The sequence below is a fragment of the Lycium barbarum genome, chromosome 12 (genome assembly GCF_019175385.1).
Source record: "Lycium barbarum isolate Lr01 chromosome 12, ASM1917538v2, whole genome shotgun sequence".
Taxonomy (NCBI): Eukaryota; Viridiplantae; Streptophyta; class Magnoliopsida; order Solanales; family Solanaceae; genus Lycium; species Lycium barbarum.
Genome location: NC_083348.1, coordinates 98209625 through 98233920, shown reverse-complemented (window position 1 = coordinate 98233920; position 24296 = coordinate 98209625). Strand labels below are relative to the sequence as shown.

General features: G+C 35.7%; 1 protein-coding gene and 1 pseudogene across 15 annotated transcripts; both read right to left on the bottom strand.

The window, feature by feature from the left end:
* Window positions 1-1881: 1881 nt before the first annotated feature.
* Window positions 1882-23825, bottom strand: LOC132623421 (histone-lysine N-methyltransferase CLF-like). Of its 15 annotated transcripts, none has more exons than XM_060338182.1 (24): window positions 23597-23824; window positions 21435-21536; window positions 20990-21315; window positions 19630-19788; window positions 18793-18877; window positions 18499-18642; window positions 18344-18391; window positions 18175-18246; window positions 17298-18007; window positions 16735-16888; window positions 16405-16625; window positions 16055-16186; window positions 14525-14615; window positions 13503-13550; window positions 13285-13413; window positions 13107-13184; window positions 12879-13024; window positions 7646-7728; window positions 5417-5464; window positions 5252-5327; window positions 5035-5112; window positions 4476-4952; window positions 3296-3389; window positions 1882-2227 (listed from the first exon to the last, which is right to left on the bottom strand). In XM_060338182.1, the coding sequence occupies exons 1-19, from the start codon at window positions 23645-23647 to the stop codon at window positions 5445-5447; spliced, it is 2799 nt and encodes a 932-aa protein (XP_060194165.1). In that variant the 5' UTR covers window positions 23648-23824; the 3' UTR covers window positions 1882-2227; window positions 3296-3389; window positions 4476-4952; window positions 5035-5112; window positions 5252-5327; window positions 5417-5444. The 15 variants fall into 15 exon arrangements, with proteins under 15 accessions (XP_060194165.1, XP_060194163.1, XP_060194166.1 ...); XM_060338180.1 differs by having other exon boundaries at window positions 1882-3389; window positions 4476-4542; window positions 4666-4952; XM_060338183.1 differs by having other exon boundaries at window positions 4666-4952.
* Window positions 22916-23030, bottom strand: LOC132625373 (U6atac minor spliceosomal RNA; annotated as a pseudogene).
* Window positions 23826-24296: the final 471 nt, after the last annotated feature.

Here is a 24296-nt window from a genome sequence, read left to right as displayed (position 1 = left end):
TTTTTAATTGTGGTTTGAAATCATAGTTTGAACCCAAATCATCCAAAAAAGCATGATTTGGGTTTGAAATCATGTTTTCAACTTTTTTAAATACAAAATTTAACCCATAAGTTAATATTTTGTAAAAAAAAACTCATACATTGGTAAATATTTTTAACAATTACCCACATTAATCATTTACCAATCTCATTAACTCTCATCAATCTTTATTTATGTCTACCAACCTTTAATTTATGTGGAAAGATTATATTAAATAGTAGTTACGTTACTATTCATGTTAAATTTTCGATTTTATTGAAGTAAAGTTGGATTAATTGATGTTGCATTTTTTAGAAAAACCTTATAGTAGTGTACTAATTTTGTTATAAACTATGATTTGCTCATTTGGTAAGATAGTATAAGAATTGAGAATGTTTTGATAGTTTTCACAATTTGTGGGGTTTTTATGTCTATAAGAGAAAATACAACTTAAAATATTCAAATTGTATGTCCAAACATGATTTGAAACTAGGTTTCAAACCATGTCCAAACGGGGTCTTACAATAATATAAACTAAACCAACAAAATCTATAAATAAAATAATTTAGAAAAACCTTACGTGTATTTAAAAACAAATAAAATCTGTCAATTCTGGCGCATAAGGCAAGTCTCCTTTTTAAATATATTTTTTTTCATTTGGCCTTTTTTATAACTGACCCCCGCAAATTAGTTATAAATATTTGTAAAATGAGCAGGATCTTGATTACCAGTTTCTTATTTTTGTTGCACAAAAGCTTCAATCCTTCAGTTCTTCATAGTTTTCACCCTCTTGTTAGCTTTTTCACTTTATCTGGGTGGTGATTTTCAGCATTCAGATGTCATAATTTTAATTTTCAGCATTCAGATGTCATAATTTTAATTATTACAATTAAGACTTCCTAACTAAAATCAGCACTTTAATCGTGCTATTGCTGCCCAATATTATCGGCTCTCCTTTATAGGAGTAAGTTCTAGTGGGGTTTCCTTTTCACGTGGTGGTGGGACACAAGTTTAATTTGTTGGCTTAATAGACAAAGGAGTCAATTATTTCCCTTCAGTGTTTCAAATAGGAACGGCGCCCACTTTCTGTTTAATGAACAGTTGGGCTAACCTATATAAACATCTAAGAAAATTAATGCTTAAATCTTCCGATTGCGTACACGAAATTCATCTAAGTGACGCTTCAAAAAACAGAACAGCACTTGGCAATTTAAACACGTAGAAGCAGTTAGGCTACAGGTGAGACATGAGGCCAGCATCGACTTCAACAAAGTTTACGTGAGTCTGACTAAAACCAGGATTAACTGTCATTAAAACAATACATATCCGCTCCCAATATTTACACCACACCATATTATTATCAATAATTAGATGGTAAAATCAGATGTGAACGCAATTAGTCGACCAAGGTTTAGTCACAAAACTTAAAAGAGTGCACAAACATAGTTTAGCTTTAGTTTGGTATATCGAGTGCGAATAATTTTTTTCTCCTTCGTCATCTGTCAGTTGAAAAGAGATGCTTGGCAGCAGATATTATCAGCAAGAAATCCATGTCATACCCTCTCTTTGCTCCTAGATATGACTTCCACTCAGATTTGGCCAACTATATAAACGTTTACAATTTAATTACCAAATTATAAATACACTAGTGTGTTGACCGCAGTCGTAAAATAAAAGAAAATAAAAACATGGCTTTACTGACCAATTAAAGTATGCTATTACATGCATTAGCTGGAGGAGCACTTTCTTTTTTGCTTAAACATTGACCAACAATCATCTAATAAGCAGCCCAAAATAAAGAAACACGATATAACAATGAATTGTCCTGAAAAACTTATAAACAAAAGCACCAAAGAAACAACCTTACACAATAATGAAAACTACATCTAACCATTAAATCTAGCTCCAACTTCCATAGAAAATCAAGCCAATAAGCCTATATAGATATACATACATAATGTCAGACCAACCACAAAAGGAAGGAATGAAAAAACATTGAGGTAGGAATTATTCAATAATAAGCAGAAATAATGAGAAAAGAGAAGATCTTGCAAAATAAGATCAATCTTCAGGTGGCACCTCAATATTCTGCTCTGCTTCATCCGGCAATCTTCTCCTTCTCAAGCTTTACTTCTGTTGCTATTTCAGAACCACTCTCTGTGTTATCTTCTCAGTGAAATTCTCAAATTCACCACTATAAAAATAATATCTGCTGAACTGTGAAATAAGTCGACCACAACCTCATCGAACTAACAAATAAATAATTGTCATAAACTTTACAAGTAAAACAACCATCGACTAAATGTTAACTCTCATCATTGTGAGTTGACTCTAAAACTAAAATATATGCATTTTGCTAGGCATTGGAAATTTTAAGCTCCAATACATAAAACATTTGAGAAAAATCCTATGCCAAAGTGCAAAACGATCTATCAAGCGGCTATTATCAATGTCTAAAAAGTCAATTATTTATTCTTTGAGGTAAGTATTTTCTAACATGTCTTCTTTGAGAACACAAATTTACACAATCTTGATTTTCTTATCATTAAAAATTCCCTCTTTAGAGCTCCAGCAAAGAAGCGCCCAAAAAATTTAGTTTGGAACTCAACTTAAAATCAGAGTACAACATCTCTATGTCCCCAAAAGATAACCAAATGAATGAAAACAAAAAAGAAGTGAAGTACAAGATATAAAATTATGACTCGAGATGTTATTAGGAATCCTGCAACACAAACTAAACCATTTACGATATCATGAAAAATTATAAATTAACTATGAGCATCATGTTGCTAAAAGAATGTTAAAATCGAAACTATCTTCTGCTCAAGATTAATTGCTACGTGAAAGGCTATAGAGTATAAGAAATTCCATTGATGATATGAATGGGTAAATTAACAAATACTTACCCTTGGACAGTACTCAGGCCAGGCAGGTTCTGCCCTCCATTAAAAAGACTCCATAATAAGAAAGGACACAACTAATGTAAATGTATATCATGATCAGACCAGAACTGTTATAGCACTTCTCCAGTAGACAGGAAAAAGTCAACTACTCCTGCCCAAACTGAAATTAGGAGAGAAAGGAAAAGCTTTTACACTAAAAATCACAACTCGGTTAACGTAGTACTCTTTTCGAAACCAGAATATAAGATTTTGTAAAATTATAAGTCAACTTACTCAACTCAGACACAATAAATTAGGCAGTAAAAAGAGCATGTTCAAACAAAAATTCATGCCAATAATATTTGGCAGCTAGCAATAATAAATTTCTACGGTACCTTAGGCTCGTTGATTGATAATAAGTTCTCCTCAATCTCAATAGTCCTCTCACTTTCATTCAGCATGGAATAAAATAACACAACATTGAATCACCTATAATCATGAATCAGTTCCAACATATAATAATAAGCTATAAGCAAGAGACCCACATGAGCAGACGGAAAAAGTAATACTACAACAGTTTATCAATGCTTTGATGAAGTTCTTGAAGCAGAGGCTGACAAATTGGAGTACCATAAAAAACAAGAAAGCAATTGGACTGTTTTAAGAACAGTAAATCGACTTAAAAATTGTATTTCAGGAAAAAGACTAAATTAGAACAGAAATAAAAGAAAGGCAGGACCAAATAAAATGAGGGAATGACAGTTTGGTTCAAAGAATTTGTTGAACATAGAAATTTTCGATATTCATAAAACCAACACTATTTCATCAGAGTACAACTAATTCCAGAAGCTCTGCGGATCTTTAGATTCTAGATACCATCGTCAACTACACACCCATCCCCTGTCCTCACAAAACATTAGTAAAAAAACAAAACTGATTAGCAGCTTTAAAATGTTCTAAATTCATCATTCCAGAGATAATGCTAATAGGAAAAAAAGATGAAATGTGTGAATCATGTCGACAAAAAGAAACAGCACGAGAAGAATAAGAGAATTGGGACCTTATCTGAGAGAGCAATTTGATAAGTTGAGAAAAGCAGAAGTTGTCGCAGCTTTAAGCACCCGATCATGGAGATTGATTGTTTCATGAGTGCTAAGCCCATACTAAGAAAAAGAAGAGAGGCGTTTTTTTCTCCGGGCAGTATACTGTGAATTGTCACTAAGAAAGAAAGAATTATGGACCTGCCTGAGAGAGGAAATTTGATAAGTTGAGAGAACCGGAAGTTGTTGCAGCTTTAAGCACCCGATCATGGAGATTGATTGTTTCATGAGTATTAAGCCCAAACAAAAAAGAAGAAGAGAGGCGCTTTGTGGAGGCCTTTTGTTTCGGCATAGACCGCAAATCATCGCTAAGACACTGAAGAAGTAACTTTTCAGGGACATCCGTTAAAATTTAAAATAAGCGACTGTTTAGGTTTTTTTTAACAGAGAGCGTAAATTTTAAAATTAGAGAAAAGGGCAAAATTCTAAGAAAAAAGATAGATGATAATGCTGGCCTAAGAGAACGCCAACTCACCGGGCCTATCTCCTGCAATTATATAGATATATAGATTGTTTTCCCGCTTCAACGACTAAACTCGGCTCTGAAAGCAGCCCAGTCAAAAAAAACCCAAACATAATCTAATAAGTTATCCTGGAGATGCAATGGTTCTGTCCGCCAACGAAATGGATCACAAGGTCAATCAGATGGTCAATGTAGATGATACCTTGTTGGAAAAAGAACGAGCCAATCAAAACCGCTTAGATTACACTCATTATGTATGCTTCTTGCCACGGCCACCTGAAGGAGCAGAATACTCTTCGTAGAAACTCTTTTATGATTATCACTATACACCAGAAACAGCACCTGCCTGGGCAAGAAAGCCTCAGGCATCCACTTCAAGAAAGTAAGTGTATCTGGCCTATAGTGATAACCATAGAAGAGTTTCTCTACAACACAAATTCTTTCTTTGGCAAATATATCAATTCTGTGATCTCCAGCCACTATAATAACCTGTCAAGGAGTTAATTGAGCATTATTGAATCTACATAGGCAGACCAGTCCAGGGAGTGCCTATGCGAATTTCAGGAATCACCTTGGTGTAGCAATTTGGATCAGGAGAATGGTTTGCGAACTTCAACTTGTCACCCTTCCGATAATTATCAAGCAAAAACTACATGCACACAAGACAAGCGATTCACGTAAGACCACAGTTGAGACCTTACCCTATGGACAAACTTAACCAGGAATGGAAGGCAAGTCATTTCTCATGCCTGATCATTTAGATTGAAGAGAAACGAATTAAATCTTACCACGCTTATCAGCTTCATAGTGTGAGATTATTTCACCCGTATACTTCCCAATGTATTCGTGCTTTCCAACACTATTCTGGAAGTAATGCTAAACATGAGCCGTAAAATAACAAGGATGTACAGATAGAAAGAGAGAAAAAGCATAACACTGTTCTTAGATATTACCTTCAAGAAAGCACCCCAGCCAGACACATCAGATCTTCCATGAAGAACCTGCAAATTAATGTAAGGAATTACAATTAGCCTAAAATCGGAAATTTACAACCTTCATTCTTACACTAGACACTACAAGACAGTAGGCCTATGACGACATTTAATTATTGACATGCATGCTAAACGTCCGGAAAAGATTACATTTTCTAACATAAAATTAATGACACTTTATTGGGTCTTTCAACGCAAACGTCATAATATTAGTCAGTATTTAGTGACTACTACAAACAAATGGAGGAAATTTTCTTACATTTATAACTTTAAAGTTTTACTAATTGAAAGTAAAAAAAATATAAGACCCATCTACATTTCTTCTCTTTGGAAAAAAGAGTCTACTCTAGCATTCTTCTCTGATTCTCTCACAACTCTCAAAAACCCTAGCATCTCAACCCACGACGGCAGTGGCGGTGATGTCAACTGGAACTGCTTTCACCAGCAATTGTTTTCTTTGGAATCTCTTGAAAGAAAGGCAGGGGCTCTGTTTTCTCTTGCTGCCGACAGATTCAACTCTTTATCAGAAGATCGTTTTTGTTGATTGGAAAAGACAAAGCAACACAGAAAGCATACAGGGAATTCCCTTTTGGACTTGCTTCATATCCCTTTCCAGCACTCCGATCAATTTGTCGAAGTTCAGAGTCGCGCTCCATTTGCAGATAAACGAATCTCACCGGGTCATAGAGTCGGAAGGTGACATAGATACTACAGCAGATAATTCTGAAATGTTTTGATCAAAGGGTATTAGATTTTTGGGTAAGTGCTTACCTCTATTTAAGTTCTATATTGTTCACTCATCAGAATTTCTAATTAAATGTGTTTAAAATGGTTGTGGTTTTTTCTTTTTTTATAATGTATTGAACATTTTGGCGTTTGCCATTGATTGATACTTAAATCGGGAAAGCGGTAGTGTAGACATCAAAAGAAGAAGGAATTGTCTAATTTCTTGGATTTGTTCTTTTTCCGCTTCAATTCTATCAATTTCTGCATCTAGATAACATCTTTCCGCTTCAATTCTGTCAATTTCTGCATCTAGACAACTAAAGCATTGTTCTTTTAGTTTTGACTAATCATCTAAAGGAGTCTGGAGTGCTTTATACAGCTCTATGAAGGATGATAAAACCTGCCTGGTTGTTGATATTATTCCCTATGACCATCCTGCCTTTGCCTATTCCGGGAAGAGGCTAAATTTGCTCAGTTAATTTATCTTTGGGAGAAGTCAGAAAATCCCTTTGGGAAGATGCTAGATTTGCTCAGTTCATTTATCTTTGGGAGGAGATAGAAAATTCGAGATATAACAAGCTTTCTAGTGCTGGTGGTATGGAGGAATTGTTTGAGAGGGCTCTGCAGTTCTTGTCATTACATATTTGTTTAGGTGTTGTTCAACCAACCTAATCAAACCTAATTGACATCATCATCGTATCATATCATATCATCATACTATACTAAAAGTGGCAAGAATTTAAGTTGTAAAATTGAATTACCAAAATGTCCTTTAAAAATAGAACGACATTTTCATCCCTCATTTAAACACTACTATAATATTTTTATATCATATGAATCAATTAAATGGCAAGTTCCATGTATCTTGCAAAGCACTTACCGTAGTCTGTTTACTTTTGTTTACTTTCTTGGAGTCATTTTTATCTTCTATTAATTATCATGTTTATCCATTGTTCGGGAGAGCTTTCATCTTCCAGCAATATTTCTATAACTAGTGAAATTGCCGCGCATCACGCGGTTATGAAAAAGCATCAGTAGATAACTTGTTTGTAATAGTAATAGAAATAAAAGTTACTTGTATAAATATTTTGAACCATAAGCCACAATTAATAGATATATTGATTCATTTGCAAAATGTTCTTACAATTTGGATTATTGTACAAAAGGTTGGTTGAACACCCATATATATGATACCACCCACTATCATTTTATTTTGACGAAATGAAGGAGATGTCAATTGCAATTCTCAGTGTCTTGATGTTTAGGATCATTATTTTGGTGGAGAAGCAATCATGAATTACAAATCCTTATTCCTTGTAAAAGTTTGTTGCCAGCTCCATCCTAAGGCAACTTAAATGGAAAAGAAGCAGTGAGAGATCATGTATTCTCACTTAAGTCAAAACAAATGCAATAGGGTGAAAATACTATCTTGAATAAGAGAACTAAATAAACCAAAGAAACCACCTTGTACTATGAAGCTTTCTGTTCCTTTATAGCAAAACCAAAGCCACTTTTGGAGCTGCAACCACACAAATCCTTCCAAACGCCTGGGAAAAAACTCTAACATTGTCATTCAAGAAAAAATTCCCAGAAAAGTTTTTCACTATGAGAAAACCATCCCAAAAACTCCAAAATATGCCTCACCCCTCTACCACCCTCCCTAACTCAGTAGAGCTCCATATTACATTATACTCCCTCTGTTTCAATATGTTTGTCTTAGTTTGACTGGGCATGGCATTTAAGAAAGTAAAGAAGACTTTTGATGTGGTCCTAAATTAAATATTAAAGATATGTTTATTGTACCAAAATGCCCTTTAATCCTGTGTTCATAAACATGCCATGTGCGATAGTGATATTAAAGAGTTACCAAATTAGGAAAAAGGGATTCATCTTTAAATAGACTAAAAAGAAAAGTAAGACAAACAAATTGGAACAAAGGGAGTACAATGTATGTATATCATACATACATTATCTATTTGGAGAGGCAGGAGAGAAAGGAATAAAAATGATGAATAATTAAAGACAATCACATAAAAGTGAGTAAAGGAAGAAAATTAATGCGTGTCTCAATGAGAAAAGGAAACGAAACCGAAAAGAAGGGAAGTGAACGAAACAAAAAGAAAGGGACAGGTGCGTTCCAAGGAATAAATGGAGGGCTTTCAGAAAAGTTACGTATAACTGACGATACCTGATAATAAGGAAAGAAATTAATATTAATGGACAAAGTAGGTGGAAATTAAGAGAACTAATACAAAAATATGGGGAATTAGATAAATAGCAATCTTGGCCTAGAAGAGGTGCCATGTCACCGGGCCTATTGTCACTCCCCTATATATATATATATATATATATATATATGTGTGTGTGTGTGTGTGTGTGTGTGTTGTTCGCTTGCTTTTAAAATAAATAAAATTGATAATAATTGCGCTAGTTCGTGTGATATATTATTAGCTTTCAACGTTCACCCTTTGTGATCTCATCATCACATTAATAGAGAGAAATAACCCCAAAAACATCATTATCATTAGAAAGAAAAACCTTTATGCATCAAAACACCGTTTAATATATAGGCCCTTGATTTTAAAAAATCACAGTTTTTATTCAGATTCAAGCACTCTTGCTTTTTTCTTTTTTTTTTTGGATAAAAACAACAACATACCCAGTGTAATCCCACAAGTGGGGTCTAAGGAGGGTAGAGTGTACGTAGACCTTACCTCTACCTTGACAAGTAGAGAGTTTAAAATGGGTACAAAGTAGGTTATATATGTTAGTACATCATATATTGAAAGTAATGCAATTATAATGAGTTTAAAATACCGAGTCATTAACCAAGGAGTATTCATTGTTTATAAGAATTTGTACTTTATTAGTTAATTTTGTTAATTTTTTACTTAAACCTATGTCTTAATTAATTACCATATATGGTTAACGTGTCAAAAAACTAGTCTCAATGTCATGTTGATACATAGTGTTCGGATGGTGTACCATATCAGCATTCCTGAAATTTTCATTTAATTAGCTATATCTATTGATCAAAGTTCATAGCTATATGTATTGATCAAAGTTCAGAGGAAGTAGTTCTGTTTCCCTTCATTTAACCATGTGTTTGTAGAATTTCATGACGACCCAGAGCGCCTTGTTTTTTGGCTTCCTGCAGATATGTTGACAATGGTTTTCGCACATTTAAAAATTTATATGCTGATTGTAATTATCCGTTATTAATTTTGGTCATGGTGTGTATTTTGTAAACATGTGAAGTTTGCTTGAGTAGTTGGTTCCAAATTGATCGTCTATCGGATTACTGGTTTGCAAAAGGAAGGGACTTTTATTTTGGAAGAATTGTTGCGGTTGTAGGTGATATGGTTTTGCTAGTATATTAGCAATTCTACTTTTGCTTAAATTGATTATCACATACAACGCCTATGTTTGAGCTTAGCTATGTTTTGGTAATTCGGCATTTAGGCAGGACATGCGCAGCTTCAGCTTACCGAGGACATGACCTTAGATAAGAGGGTAGGGAGATCGCAGATCAGGGTAGCAGGTTAGTAGTTAGTTGAGCATTGTCTGGCGTTTACGCAGGATGGGCGGGGTGGTAGTCTAGCGCACCGTATCTGTCGTAGAATTAACCCTATTCCAGTAGTTTGTTGCCATTTGATATCTATTTATTTTATTCCTGTTATCGCATTATTTCGTTGAATTACTATTGCTTTTGTATGCTCTGTAATAATGCTTTCCTTATTAGTTGACATGTTTTCTTCACTGTCATATTTTCTTTTTTCATAATTGTTTTGATTTGATGCACTTGAGCCGAGGGTCTTCCGGAAATAGCCTTTCTACCTGCGAGGTAGGAGTACGGTCTGCGTAAACGCAACCCTCCCCAGACCCCACTTGTGGGATTACACTGGGTATGTTGTTGTTGTTTTGGTAATTCAGTGAAGTTGGCTGGAAAGATTTGGGTTGTTGATTGGCTACCGGATGGAAATTCATCCCTACGGGGCGTCTTGCTATTCAACTGATGTAATTTATGTACTATCCTTGTTTTGACAATCTTTATGCCTTTATAGTAAAAATAATTTACCAATTGTTTTCTTTGCTAGTTTTTGTTGTTTTAACTTTTAAGCTGAAAGTTATACTGGATTATTTTGTGAAAAATAAGGTAGCTAATATGTAGTTAGTCTTTTGTGTATGTTATAGAGTCACGGTGAGCAAGTCTAGAGTTTGGCATCTTATGGGCAACTAAGTTGCTCGGACTCTACCCGGTGCTGTGCTTGTGTCGACACGACTTGGTGTGGGTGTTTGTGGGGGGATCCATGCCGGATATGGTCAACCTATTTGGGCACTTTGACCAAAATCAACGGAGAAATTTAGGACAGAAACAATGATTTCTGTAATCAAAACAAAAGTTAAGGTGAAATTGAAGCAATGGAATATATTGTGTATAGATATTCCTATATAAGTCTTTTTCCTTGTATTGTATCTCCATCTGGGATTCTCCTCTTGAACAATATTCTCTCTTTTACCTTGTAAGTTTTACACATAATGTCACAAAATTTAGACATATAACTCTATGTTTAAATATTTGAACTATTTTTAGCAGAATTCCCCGCACCCATATCCGTACCTAGATCCATACCCCGAATTTTAAAATCGGACCATAAAATTTAGATCATGAAGGATCAAGGGTCTATCGGAAACAACCTCTCTACCTCTCAAGGTAGGGGTAAGTGTCTACCCTCCCCAGACCCCACTTGTGGAATTACACTGGGTATGTCGTTGTTGTTTGAAGGATCCGACCATTAGATCCGCGCCCGTATCGGACACCCGCACCAAAGTCCGAGGAACTTAGATGGGCAGGACCTTGTAGATTTGATGGCCAAACAACATCCATCTTTCATAGTTTTGTATTTTCTACTCTTGATTATTCGTGTTCATTGGGTTGAAAGATCAGCCTAATGGAGTAAGTCAAATGGTTGGCTCTACTGCATAACTAAGAGAATGCTTTTCTATGCAGCTGCACTTTTAATAATATTCGCTATATGAAATTGTTCGTGTATGTAACTATGAGGTTTACTATTAACCTGTAACTACTTTATAATTAATTTGTTTTGCATTTTATTAAAAAACAGGTTGCGACATCAGCCACTTCTAATGTCATTCAATAGGCCATCAAATAAAACAAAGGGCCTGACTCATTAAAATGGAAGCATAGTGAAGATGGGGCTTTCACTGTTAGTAAGGCTTACAAAATGGAAAGCGACCAGCAAAACAACAGACACAAAAGCTTGTGGAGAAAGGTTTGGAGAAACTTAGCACCAACCAAAGTAAAATGCTTTACATGGTTGGTTGCTAGGAGGCTTACTTGACACATGAAGTTCTGAAGAAAAAAGGAATGACTGTATTATCTTGGTGTTCATTATGTGGGAAAACAGAAGAGACCAACAACCATTTATTTTTGCATTGCAGCTTCACAACACAGATTTGGGCCATCTTTCTTAGTCTCACAGAAACAAAGTGGACCATGCTTGAACATACTACAGATCTGCTACGTTGTTGGATTAGAAGAGGAGGAAGTAAGAGTCAGAAGGCATGGTGGAGGATAATCCCACACTGCATATGGTGGACAGTGTGGAAAGAAAGGAATAGTAGAAATTGTGAAGATAGGTCCAATTCCATTCAGAAGGTTAAGTGGAATTGTATTGTATCTTTTCATTTGGTGTAAAGAAAAAGATATAGAGGAAACAGAACAGTTGGTAGAATTATTAGGATCTCTGTAAGTATTTCTCTCTTTGTTTTTCTTTTAAAGGTCCCCAGCATCTCCATAATGCTGAAGAATACAAATTACCATTTTCCAAAGAAAAAAAAAACAAAGGGCAGCTCGGTGCACTAAGCTTCCACTATGCGCGGGCTCCGAGGATACCATGTATTTCTACATGAGGTTGATTTCACGGCTCGAACCCGTATCCTCCTGGTCACGTGGCAGCAACTTTACCAGTTACGCCAAGGCTTCCCTTAGGGCTATCAAATAGACAAACCCAATTAAATTGGAGAGGAACCTACAGAAGCAGGTCAGAAAGAGTGGAAGAGGAATTTGTAGAGCGAAGATATCGCTTGTTGTTCCTAAATTAGTTAGATTTTGCTTGAATGTTATTAAACAATTTTATCATGATATTGTTTTGTTGTAGAGATTACAGATTCTTATTCTTGGAATTAGTTAATGAGAACTTCTATTTTCCAACATATGTTTCCCATTTATGTTTTCTATGGTTAATGAAATTTGTAGGTATATTTATTTTAATTTGGATGGTTTAGTTTCATGTAAAGTTAAAAAGAAACCGTTGTTAACATCTGTAGGATGTGTTAAAAATATTCACAAGAATTTAACACTATTTGCATTAGTGTCAATAAGAACTCAAAATATTCAGACACTTTTAAAGATGTCGCAAACAATAAGCTAAAAGCATAAAATGCTGAAATTTGATAAAAGTAGTAAAGAAATGTCACTATTTATTTAGCCAGAGACATTTCACAAATGTCATAAAGAAATGCCGTAAACATTTTACCGACATTTACTTAAAAGTCGAAAAACTCCCGACATTGAAACTTCCGACATTTATGCCAAATTAATAAATCCCGATAGTGATTTTGTGACATTTATGTAACTTAATACGGCATTTATAAAATGTCTTTGTAGGCTTACTTTCTTGTAGTGGATGCCTCAGGCTTTCTTGCCCAGGCAGGTGCTGTTTCAGGTGTATAATGATAATCATAAAAGAGTTCCTTTCCTGCACAAATTCTTTCTTTGGCAAATATACCAACTCTGTGATCTCCAGCCGTCATAATAACCTGTCAAAGAGTTAGTTGAGCATTAGTGTATCTACCATAGGAATTTAGTCCAGGGAGTGCCTACACAAATTTCAGCAATTACCTTGGCGTAGCAATTTGGATCAGGAGAATGGTTTGCGAACTTCAACTTGTCACCCTTCCCATAAGCATCAATTACAAACTACATGCACACAAGACAAGTGATTCACGTAAGACCACAGTTGAGGCCCTACCCTATGGACTAACTTAACAAGGTATGGAGGGCAAGTCACTTCTCATGCCTGATCATTTAAATTGAAGAGAAACGAAGAATTTTCACGATCATAAATCTTTCCACGCTTATCAGCTTCATGGTGTGAGATTATTTCACCGGTATACTCCCCAAGGTATTCGTGCTTTTCAACACTATTCTGTAAGTAATTCTAAACATAAGCCCAAGAATAACAAGGATGTGCAGATAGAAAGAGAGAAAAAGCATAACACTGTTCTTAGATGTTACCTTCAAGAAAGCACCCCAGCCAGAAACATCAGATCTTCCAAGAAGAATCTGCAAATTAATGTAAGGAAGAATTACAATTAGCCTAAAACTGGAACTTGATTCTTAATAGAGCAGTTCTAAAGCAAATACATGAAAAGGAAGGGTGAAGAGAAAAAGGGAGCAGCACATTTTTTAAAGCCTCACAAGAACCTAAAGTGAGATGATAAATTATTTAAATTAATATTTTTTCAACTTTTGTCCATTACACTGTCTCGTGAAGAGTACCAATATTACATGCAAAATGTACAAGACTTAAAAACAGATAATCAAATAAAGTTTGATCCACAAAAGTGACCGCAGCATACCTCCATCTTTTCCTTTGTTAAAAATGTCCTACATTGATTCGGGCTAAGGGGAATAGGTTATTGTCCCATTTTATGGTCTTGGGAAATCCTCCATCATCAACTAACTTTTGAGAATGAGTTAGGTTCAAGGTTCATTTTCTTCACATGGTATCTGAGCCAGACTCTCCCTATTCTTGGCTTTTCATAATACCGGTAATACTCACTTCATGAGCTAACTTTTAAGGTTAAATTAGTTATAAGGTCCAGTTTCTTCACCTCATATCTTAAATAATCAAAATATCAGCAAGATAAGATCGACTATTGTAAAAAAAAGGGACGAATTTAGCCAATTACTGGATTTCATACAATTGAACATCATAAAAGGTACTGGGAGAACAAGTAAAAAGATTGCCTGTGAACTAAGAACTAGCTGGTAAGCAAAGAAGACATGACTCAACAATGTACCCCAAAACAATTCAACAGCTAATTAGAATAAAACATAATCTCTGACATGAAATAAAAGTATCATCTAAAAAGACTAGTTAATACCCAAAATGTAGAAACTGATAATGCCAAATTCAAATTTTATCCATCTAATTGAACTTGGAGAACAGAGGGGAACAAATAACAATCACTTCAACCACTAACTTCAACGAGAAATAACATAACCATCCTTCACAAACAAATAGTGATAATTACCCTTTGATGTTGTTTCAAAAGAAGCTTCATGTTCATGCATTCATAATTGTCACCTCTTTGTGAAGGAATACCGAGAGTCCCATCGCCACAGCTGCAAGAGCCAAATAACATAGACATGAAAATTTTGCAACAGAAAATGAAGGATATTAAAATGAAAAAATTAGGGGCTGTTTGGTTCATTTACTAGTTATGTGGGAATTATAATGATCATTTATATGCAGTGATTAGTAACAAAGGGTTGCTATGTATTGAATAATAATGAAGGGATTGTTATACATGAATTACTTACTTCAAAAGCGCACTTTTGTCTTTAAATAGCTTAATCCCAGTGCTAATACATGCATTCTTATTCCATACTCTGCTCCGCATAAATAATATATAGATTCTCAATAACTTAACAAGGGTATTATTTAAAACTGCCAACCAAATGTTGCATTAGTTATACGGCGATATTTTCTTAGGCGGCCAACCAAACACTTTATTATCTTATACGAGATTTTGCGTCGCGATTAATCGCTCCAATACTAAAACAAACGACCTCTTCATCATTATGAAAGATCAATTGAGGTCAATAATCAATCAAGCATGAAAAGGTTGTTCATCAGATGTTACTTGCTCAGCAATTAATAATTATCAATCATCAAAAATCAATCAATACGGTTGTTCATTTTAGGGAGAGAAAAAGACAGAAAAGTGTTACATAAATGGTTTGGTTAAATATTGTAGATGAAGATAACACAGAGAATTTGTTGTAATAGCTTATGCTTTTAGGAATCGATTGGTCACACAACGAAAAAATTTTGCATAACTAATACAACGTCTCATTTGCAACATAAAATTATGATTACTAATGTAATCTCTGAAAATTTAATAGAAACTTCTGCATAACCAATGCGGCAATTGATTTTCGGTAATAAACTCTACAAGAATCTATTGTATTATACCAGGAGGAATAGTCTAAGCTAGGACCAGCATGGTTGGTGAGGATTCATACATCCAACCCCAACTTGGTAGGAATTCAGGCATAGTTGTTGTATAGAATTTAGAATAATATATTAACAATACATCAATAAGAGTATCTATTAATTAAAATACCCTTAAAAATAGATAATCATTGCATAATAATCCCTATTTTGTTGTTCTCAACTAACAATCCCACATTACTATCCACAGCATAGCAGTCCCTTTATAATTATGCTCCGCATTCAAACCCTTGCATAATAATTCATACATTACAATCCTTGCATAACTAGTCCATGAACCAAACAAACCCTATCCTATTTGCACATGCAAACTGAAAATCTTAGTTTAGGCTTTGGATAAAGAAGACTGAGAGTACGGAGGGACGATACAAGATCTAAAAACACTAGATGCATGAAAATTAACCACCACTAAAACAAGAAGGTACACCAAAGATGGGGAATCCGAAAGCACAGATGCACATGGGCACTAGAACACTTCTAGTTTGACACAACTTTCAGGAACTAGATAAAAACAGAAAATAAATCCATAGCACTACCGAGAGCTCACCTGATCCAGCAATTTCGGCAAACATCAGGATCACATTCCCTGTCTGCAGCAAAGCAAGGGCATTGCCTGCTTCTGCACTGACCTTTGGCACAAAGACAACCACGAAATCGATTCTTGCAACTCTTTGGGCATCTAGAATAAAAGAATGACAAAGCGTAGAAGCAGAACTAGTTAATATAGGCACAAACCTGTGATTAAAGAGATGTTTAAGAGACAGAAACAAAAAAAAAAGCAGACAACCCAGAAGGCAATAAAATTCGTTTAGCACTGTGGATTTCACAAGGATAATTTACAGCCCAGGTCCTACATTATTATCTCACTGGAGTTTGTAGAGAAGAATGCCGCCTTACCCACAGTATTTTTCACAGCAGGTCCCATTTACGATACAAGAACACTCTTTTCCACAAGGTGCAAGACAATTGCATGGATTGTACTGACGACAAAGCTGATCTTTCCAGTCAGAGATCCGTTTCCTAAGTGCGTGATATCCAGCTGATTTCGATGTGGATTTTAAGCGGCAAGCTCTACCTCCTCTACGTAAGAATCTAGATCTTCTCCGTGGTTGATTACCCTAAAATTGAATTCAAAACAGGATCGGCCTAAGTGGGGGTAGCAATAATATTCCTACTGTTCAACAAGAAGAACGCAAAGCAACATGCAAATAAAGTCAATATACTGACCGTGATTGTATGGCCATCACCCTTGAAAGAGCCTTCAAGCATTCCATTCACCGCATCACCTACTCGTGATAGCTTATTCTCGGAATTGTTCATATACTGGAACACCTCCCAACAATCTTTCAAACCATTCATCAGATTTCGAGCAATCATACAGCTGTATGACAAAATAGGTGCTCAGGTCAGGTAAAAAATCTCAGCTGTAAGAAAATACAAGTCTAGCATTTTCATTCGTCTAGGAAGAGCATTGACAAGTAAAACAGGACTTGAATGCACACAATCATCAAACAAGAAAAGTCCGCTTGCCATTTCCAACTTAGTTCGGAGGAACACTTAATAGAGAAAGTTTTGCAAGTTCTAGCTTGCTTATTGAGAACTAGCATGAATTTGATTAAAAAGCTACCACAACAATGTCTTTATAGACGAAAGTTAGGCAGTAGTCAAGTGAATGATTTAAGAAGATATTACAGAAGAGCCAGTGTCGAGAAACAAAGTATAAACAAGTCAAATAACTGACAAGAACAGGAGCAGATTTGATTGCAAAGAGTAATTTGAAGTTAACTGACCTGCTCCTACCAAAAATTTCCAGACCTTTTTCAAAGAGAGCCTTTTCAAGTGGTCTCCATGATTTGTCACCATCTATTTCTTGTTTGGAATTATTCTCATCCACAAACTCATTCTTCCTCAATGTGTCATCACTTTCACTGGTAGCCTCTTTATATTGGCAATTGAAACCCTCAACTTGCAAAGAATTTTTTCTACCCAATACTGGAGAGTCTTTTCTGCTAGACCTTCTACCACTATGAGATTGTTGTGTTTTTTGTGAAGATGAACTAAAATCTTTGATATCCTTATGTGAATTAGAGTGGAGATTCAAGTCTTTAGACACTGGACTTTCAGAAGCTACAGATTCAGACTCCACAGCCGTCATTTTCTTCTGTCGCTTTTTAGTGGAAACTAGAATATCTTCAGTTATTCTCTTGCATTTTGTTTTGTTGCTCCCCCGTCTACTATCAGATTTGCTGTTAGATGGAGAAGCAGAACCCTGAACAGTAGTGATGTCACTTAACAGCCTAATCTCTGAATCGCTGCTTTCAGAGATGTTCTTTGCATGCAATGAAGCACTTTCGCTTTGGCTAGACTTTGATCTCCTTGATAGATGCTTCCTACCAGGCACCTGAGCATTATTAGCAATTTCAGATGGTTGGACAGGGTTTTCTCCGTGATTAGCCAACTGAGGGGAGGTTGATCCCGCTTTGCTTTCCTTCTTGATGGCCTGAAGAGTAAAAGATCACACAAAGTTAGTAGGTACTATTGCCACAACAGGAGTAAAGAACAAGTGCATCCCCCTACTAAGAAATGATAGTTGTTTTATAAAATAAAAGATTCAGGTCAGTGCCAAATTGATGTCAGAAATTACATAAAAGAAGAGGAACCAGATACCAGGCGATAGCAATTTGGACAACAGGGCTCCTTATCCACGTCGGGAGGGTACCATGGCAATTGCTTTTTAGCCTTATGAACGTAAGGAGTAAGAAACACTGTAAGAATCGATTTCTAATGCACAAAGTTCTGAAGTACTAAAACATTGGTTCAATGGCCATTCACGTACCGTGAAGATCAAATTCTGTGAACATCCATGTAATCTACAATCAAAAACCTGCAAGTGAGAGTAAAACGAGAAAAAAATAATAAGAGAACTACAGTCAGAAGGAAAAGTATGAAGCGGAAAACCAGCCAGAGTTAAAACAACAGATAGATACATACAAGGCATCGACGACAAAATAGGTTGTCAAAAGAATCTAGAGCAGCATCAAGATCTTTGTCAAGACATAAATTTAGAGTCCCTTGGATGTTCTCATTCTTTGAGGAGCATGCATTTATGTCCTTAACAGGATCTTCATATCTTGCCTGTATAAAAACGTTTGATGGTGGTTTATCTCTTTAAAGACAGCAAAAACCAAATGGGAAACAGCTGGACCAGACGTCGCACTGTGACCAGTTTTATTCGATAATGAGCTTAACAACAAAGTGTACTTCTTCTCTAAACCAAGTGTGTACCTTGACTTTACTGGGTTTTCTAGACAAGCACTTCCCAAACAAATCTAACATGCTGTCAGGCAAGCCAACTTGTTGGATAGTTGAACTGCAAGTAAGTAAACAACGATCATCAACTTAGCCACATAATTGGAGAAGTTTAAAAAAGTATTTAGCAAATAATCCAGCAAGAAATAGCAGACCACAGTGAAAATCTTATAAGACATGCTCCAAGCTCAATACCACGTGAACCCTTTCCGTGCTACATGCTATATTCTAGATATTTAAAGATTTAAACATATTTCACATCGCCAAGTTGAAACCTCCTGAAATGTGTTTCAAAGGGGGTCTTTGTGAAAGAAATTCAGTTTTCAAGAAACTGCTTTTATTAATTAATTGATCATGAAGATGGATGGTGCAGAAGTCAAGAGAAACGCTAAAACAGAAGAGATCTGTATTTGACATCAACTGAACAATGATCTATATTACAGTTAGGAGTTATGAGACTGTAAAATCTGAAAAATGGCAGCTCATAGTGCTAGGTAAGTAGGCAACAGTACTACAACAGAGAGACAAGAATAGCAAAATAATGCATATGCATTTAAGACTACCATAATATATCTAGTAGGGCATATTCTCTATCTGACTACGAAACTGGACCCCATGAAAAAATTGCTCTGATTGTCATGAGGTAATGTGCTTATGATCTATCAATGGCAAAAATTTTGCTGCTCCAAGAAACATGACACCATTGTTTCATGTGGAAAGAACGTTAAAATTGATGATTCTACTACGTAGAAAAAGAAAAAATATATGATGGCACATTGAATCCAGTACTTCATGTAGCTTAATTATACCAACCGCAGCATAATATCTTGAGACTCTACAAACTCCTTTTCTTCCTCGTCTTCAAGTAACTCTTCCTCGCTATCACTGCAAATTAGAGCTTCTCCGCTGTCCTGGTCGTAATAAATTCTTCTACGACCAACCGCTGATTGATCATCGGTCATCCTCTGATTTCTGCACCAGTCAAAGTAGAATCAGAACAGTTTCAAAATAGCAAGAAAACTCATAATCTTCAACAACCGCCAAGGCTTACAATCTAGTGATATAAGTGTGAGTATTCCACACAATACACGCGGGGGGGGGGGGGGGGGGGGGGTGAATTTGTTAAACAAAAAATAATCTTCAACAAGAATGGTGAAATATTGGAGTGTTACAAGTACTAGAATCATGATTTACAGTGTTATTGGAAACTTAAAATCAAAAGACAACACCAAACAGCCAAAGACGCCCCCCCCCCCCCCCCCAAAAAAACCCACAACACGCACATTGCAAAGAAGAAAGAAGCTATGAAAAGAGAGAGGCACATTGAGACAGTGTCCCACATCGGATGAAAATGGGATGAGTAGTCTCCTTATATGGTCTTGGGCAATTCTCCCCTCATGAGCTAGCTTTTGGGGTTGACTTTTGCCCAAGATCCATTCTTTTACAAGATTCAATAGCCATCAGCTAAAAACTACAGCAAGAATCCATGTGAAGATCTATATAAAATCTCCATTTTCGCCTTCCAGAGACTTGAAAATCTCTGTTCTGTCTTTAGGAAAGCATCTCTTGAGGATAAAGGCACTGTGAAACTAATATGTAAAACAAGGATCACATCATCAAAGTTATTCCTGCCAAGGAGGAAATCATTTGATACAAAACCACTTAAATGGCATTGACATACTAATCAAGTATCAAAGTTATTCCTGCCGAGGAGGAAACCATTTGAAACGAAACCACTTAAATGGCATTGACATACTAATCGAGTAGGTCAAACTGACATCCTTTTGAGAACAGGCATCAAATGAAATTTCATAGTGCAAAAAAAACATTTCTAAAGCCTATAGGATCATTAACTGTACAGAAGAAAGTCTAAAAGCAGCTGGTATTAAATTCCTATGGTGATAAATACAAGACGCTAAAAACAAAGCCTCTGTAAAGGGGTGGGACAGGTGATTCAATGGTGCAGTCAATACATTCAATTGCAAGTTGAAGATGATCAAGAAATATATGGTTAGACATTTATGAGGTTCAACAGCATACCACACTGGAAGTGATGAAAGAACCTCAAATTTTATATAGGAAGCAAGCTAAAAATATGTAGATTAAAGAAAAGAAGAGGCACAAATCAAACTTGAAGACCACGTGACTTGTCCATCAAGGCAATTTAACATACCTATCCAAAAATATCCATGTAGTATATCGAGGTAGTCTTTTCGCTTCAGGAAGTTTAATGGGACATACAGCATTCTTGACAGCAATGCTAGATCCAAGACGACTTTCAGCAAAGGCATATCCATCATTTTCAGAGCAATTGCTATCATTATCCCCATTGCTGGAATCAATCCCATTTTGCATATCAATTGCATCCTGCTGTCTCTTAGATAGAAGATCAATGCTAACATCCGCACCATGAATTATAAGATTTCTTCTCTCTGTTGACAACTTAAAAAGATTTTCCGTCACATCAAACAACTTTTGTGCATTCTCTTCAACCCTTATCTGGAAGGAGACGAGACAATACAGTTATAGTGGTTGCTTAAACCTTGTAAAAGTACTTTAATCGAAATACACAACCAAGCATTGGGGAAGTAGGAGAAAACTCAATTCAGAAAACATACCTTTACATAATCAGCACGTTTAGAAGCAGATTCTTTATTCAAAGATTCAGTAGCCGGCAATACTTCATCAGTTTCTACAGTTGTTCCTTCAGGTGCATCAATCTGTCCAAAGCAGTATAGCATTTAATGACATAACAGGTCACAAAAGGAAATATAACTATATAACTAAGGGTAACAAGAAAATGACAAACATGGAAGATCCTGTCCTCGAAGTCAAAAGTGCGAGCCACCGGCAGAATGCAGCAAGCATAAAGGAATTGAGAACAAGAAAATGATTATGAGAAAGACATTGGTGGAATTAGACATGGGGACAGAAATAACCCTATGAGAACCAAATACAGCATGAACAGAAACTAGGGTTTTACACGCCAATTGCCAACAGATGTGGTAATTATATGAAACCCCAAGATTAAGAGACCACGAATCTACGCACATCCAACTTCCAAAACTCCCATTTTTTGTAGTACTGGTGTCTTGGACGCACCTCAACTATTCCAACACCATCATATGACAACTCAATTGGCAGTGCTTTTAAAAGCAAAAAGCACAAAAAAACCGACAACATTCATGGGCCTTGAAGCGAACAGCGAGAAATGAAGTGAATGCTATTTTGAGGTGAAGCACACAATTCAAGTATTAATAAGTACCAAACATATATGAATTATTAAAATAATCGGATCCAGTTAAAATAATTAATTATAGCATCAAATTACAATAATGCTGATATTGATCTATCTCTTAAAAGTTGAGATTTAAAGAACTAGTCACTTCTAGTTGCAATCACTTTGCATGTCATTATTTGAAGCTTACACTTTGTTTTTTGCTTTTTCGATAATGATAAGGGATTGTATTAGAAAAGGATCAGCACAAAGCAAGTGCAAAAAGTGAAGTTGCAAATTATGCAATTCACCAATCATATCTGAAGCTTACACTTTATTGAAGTGTGTGACTTCAACTATCAAGCTATGGTCCTCGCTGTGCATCACTTTAAGAGACGAGGCAATGGTTTTAAATAATATTGTCGAGTATTAAACACCATACTTGGAGGAAAGGGTCATTCCAATATAAATAAGTCCAATCAAGAAATGGGATAGGCCGCCATACTGTACGAAAGCAAATGGAAATGAAAGATCAACTAGAGAGAGAACAAGACGATAGTTGCTCTTAGTAATGACAGTAACCATATTTCGTTTATGGCTATATTCAGCACATTGAAAATCCTAAGCTAACAACCACAATCCTACTACCACTCCAGTGTAATTTACAAGGCAATTGGAAGCAACTCCAGTCAGTCAGATAATAAATAGTTAATTTTCGCATGTTAGTTGGGACTTCCTTCCCTGAACAGTTATTTGATTAGGGATTCCCTTCCCCCTTTTAACCCGGTACCAAGAAGTCATTCTCGAGATTCTTGTGGTGCTTGTTCAATGATTATTCTTTATTTGATACCTTATGTTCCTGCAACATTTCCCATTTTTACTTTAAATTTATCGCGGATTGTTGCACTCATCAATGTGTCTGGTAACAGGTAAAGTCTGACGACTGTTGTAGTCCCTGCCGAGCGATATGCCAAGCATCTTTCCTTTCTATGAACACAGACAGCACTGGGACAATGAATCATCAACCAAACGACAAAGCCTCAAATTAGACACAAAATCCATTGATGTAGCACCATAAACCCCTAAATTTCGCAACCTACATTAGCCATCAGCCTTATATGAATTCCCAGAAAAACAATGTAGCTGATCGCTCGCTCTGCATAAGCGATAAAATCAACGAGATAGCCCTAACCTCAGCGCAAAATTCAATTTTCAGTAAAAAAAAAAATCATAAATCTTATTCAGAATTCAATTAAAACGCAATTGAATGAGTTCAACCAATGTAGCTGATCGCTCGCTCTGTACTACCTCAGCGCAAAATTCAATTTTCCAATAAAACAAAAAATCGCAAATCTTATTCACAACTCAATTAAAATGCAATTGATAAATCAATGTAAGCCGATCAATTGCTTCTTAATATCAATAAAATCGACACCGATAGCCGTAACCAGAACGCAAAATAGAATTTTCAATCAAACAAAAAAAATCATCAATCTTATTCAGAATTGAATCAAAATTCAATTGAAAAAAAGAGTCAACAAATAATGAGAATAAGAAGTTTACAGGAAGATCAATTGTAAGTCGAGATAGGAGGGCTGAAGGAGAGCCCGACATTCCAATCGATTTGATTTGAAACCCTAGGATTGATTTGGGTATGCTCTTATGTATTTTGTTTGAGGCGGACCAGTCGAGGATTTGTGTGAAATGGGATTTTGGTAATCCCGCTTAGTACACTGTGCTTATTAAAATTTGGGGGGAACGTATTTCTAGGCCCATTATTTCGAATTTTAGCCACGTGTCAATTCTTGGGGTCATCGCCCTGTTGGAAACTTCCTTCTTCTGTCGATTGCTAACTTTTTTTTTACCCCCACTGTCAATTGCTATTCATTCACTACTAGTACTGCTCGCTCCGTCCTATATTATTTGATATTTTTTTTTCGTGTTCTTTAAAAAATTATAAATAGAAGATATATTTTACTATCTTACTTCTATCTTTGTTCAATAAATACATTTTAATCAATATTGACTATTTTCAAGAACATTTAATACTAAGTGTAAGTTGGGAAAAATTTAACTAATTTTATCTTTGTTTTGTAAATGAACAAGTAATTTGGGACATATATTTTTAATAATGTGGTCAAATAATATGGGACAGAGGGAGTATTAACATTACTGATTCTTTGTCCGCTGAATACGAGCAAAGGACTGAAGGAATATTTATCTCACTATTTTTATGCATCGTACCAAATAGGCTGAATACACC

Excerpts from the sequence above, each read along its gene's own strand:
- LOC132623421 (XM_060338170.1), bottom strand. The coding sequence starts at position 23,647 with ATGTCGGGCTCTCCTTCAGCCCTCCTATCTCGACTTACAATTGATCTT. Across the intron at positions 16,889-17,297 it reads GAAATTTTTGGTAGGAGCAG|CTGTATGATTGCTCGAAATC; the intron begins GTCAGTTAACTT and ends TTTGTCATACAG. Across the intron at positions 13,414-13,502 it reads GCTGGGGTGCTTTCTTGAAG|AATAGTGTTGAAAAGCACGA; the intron begins GTAACATCTAAG and ends AATTACTTACAG.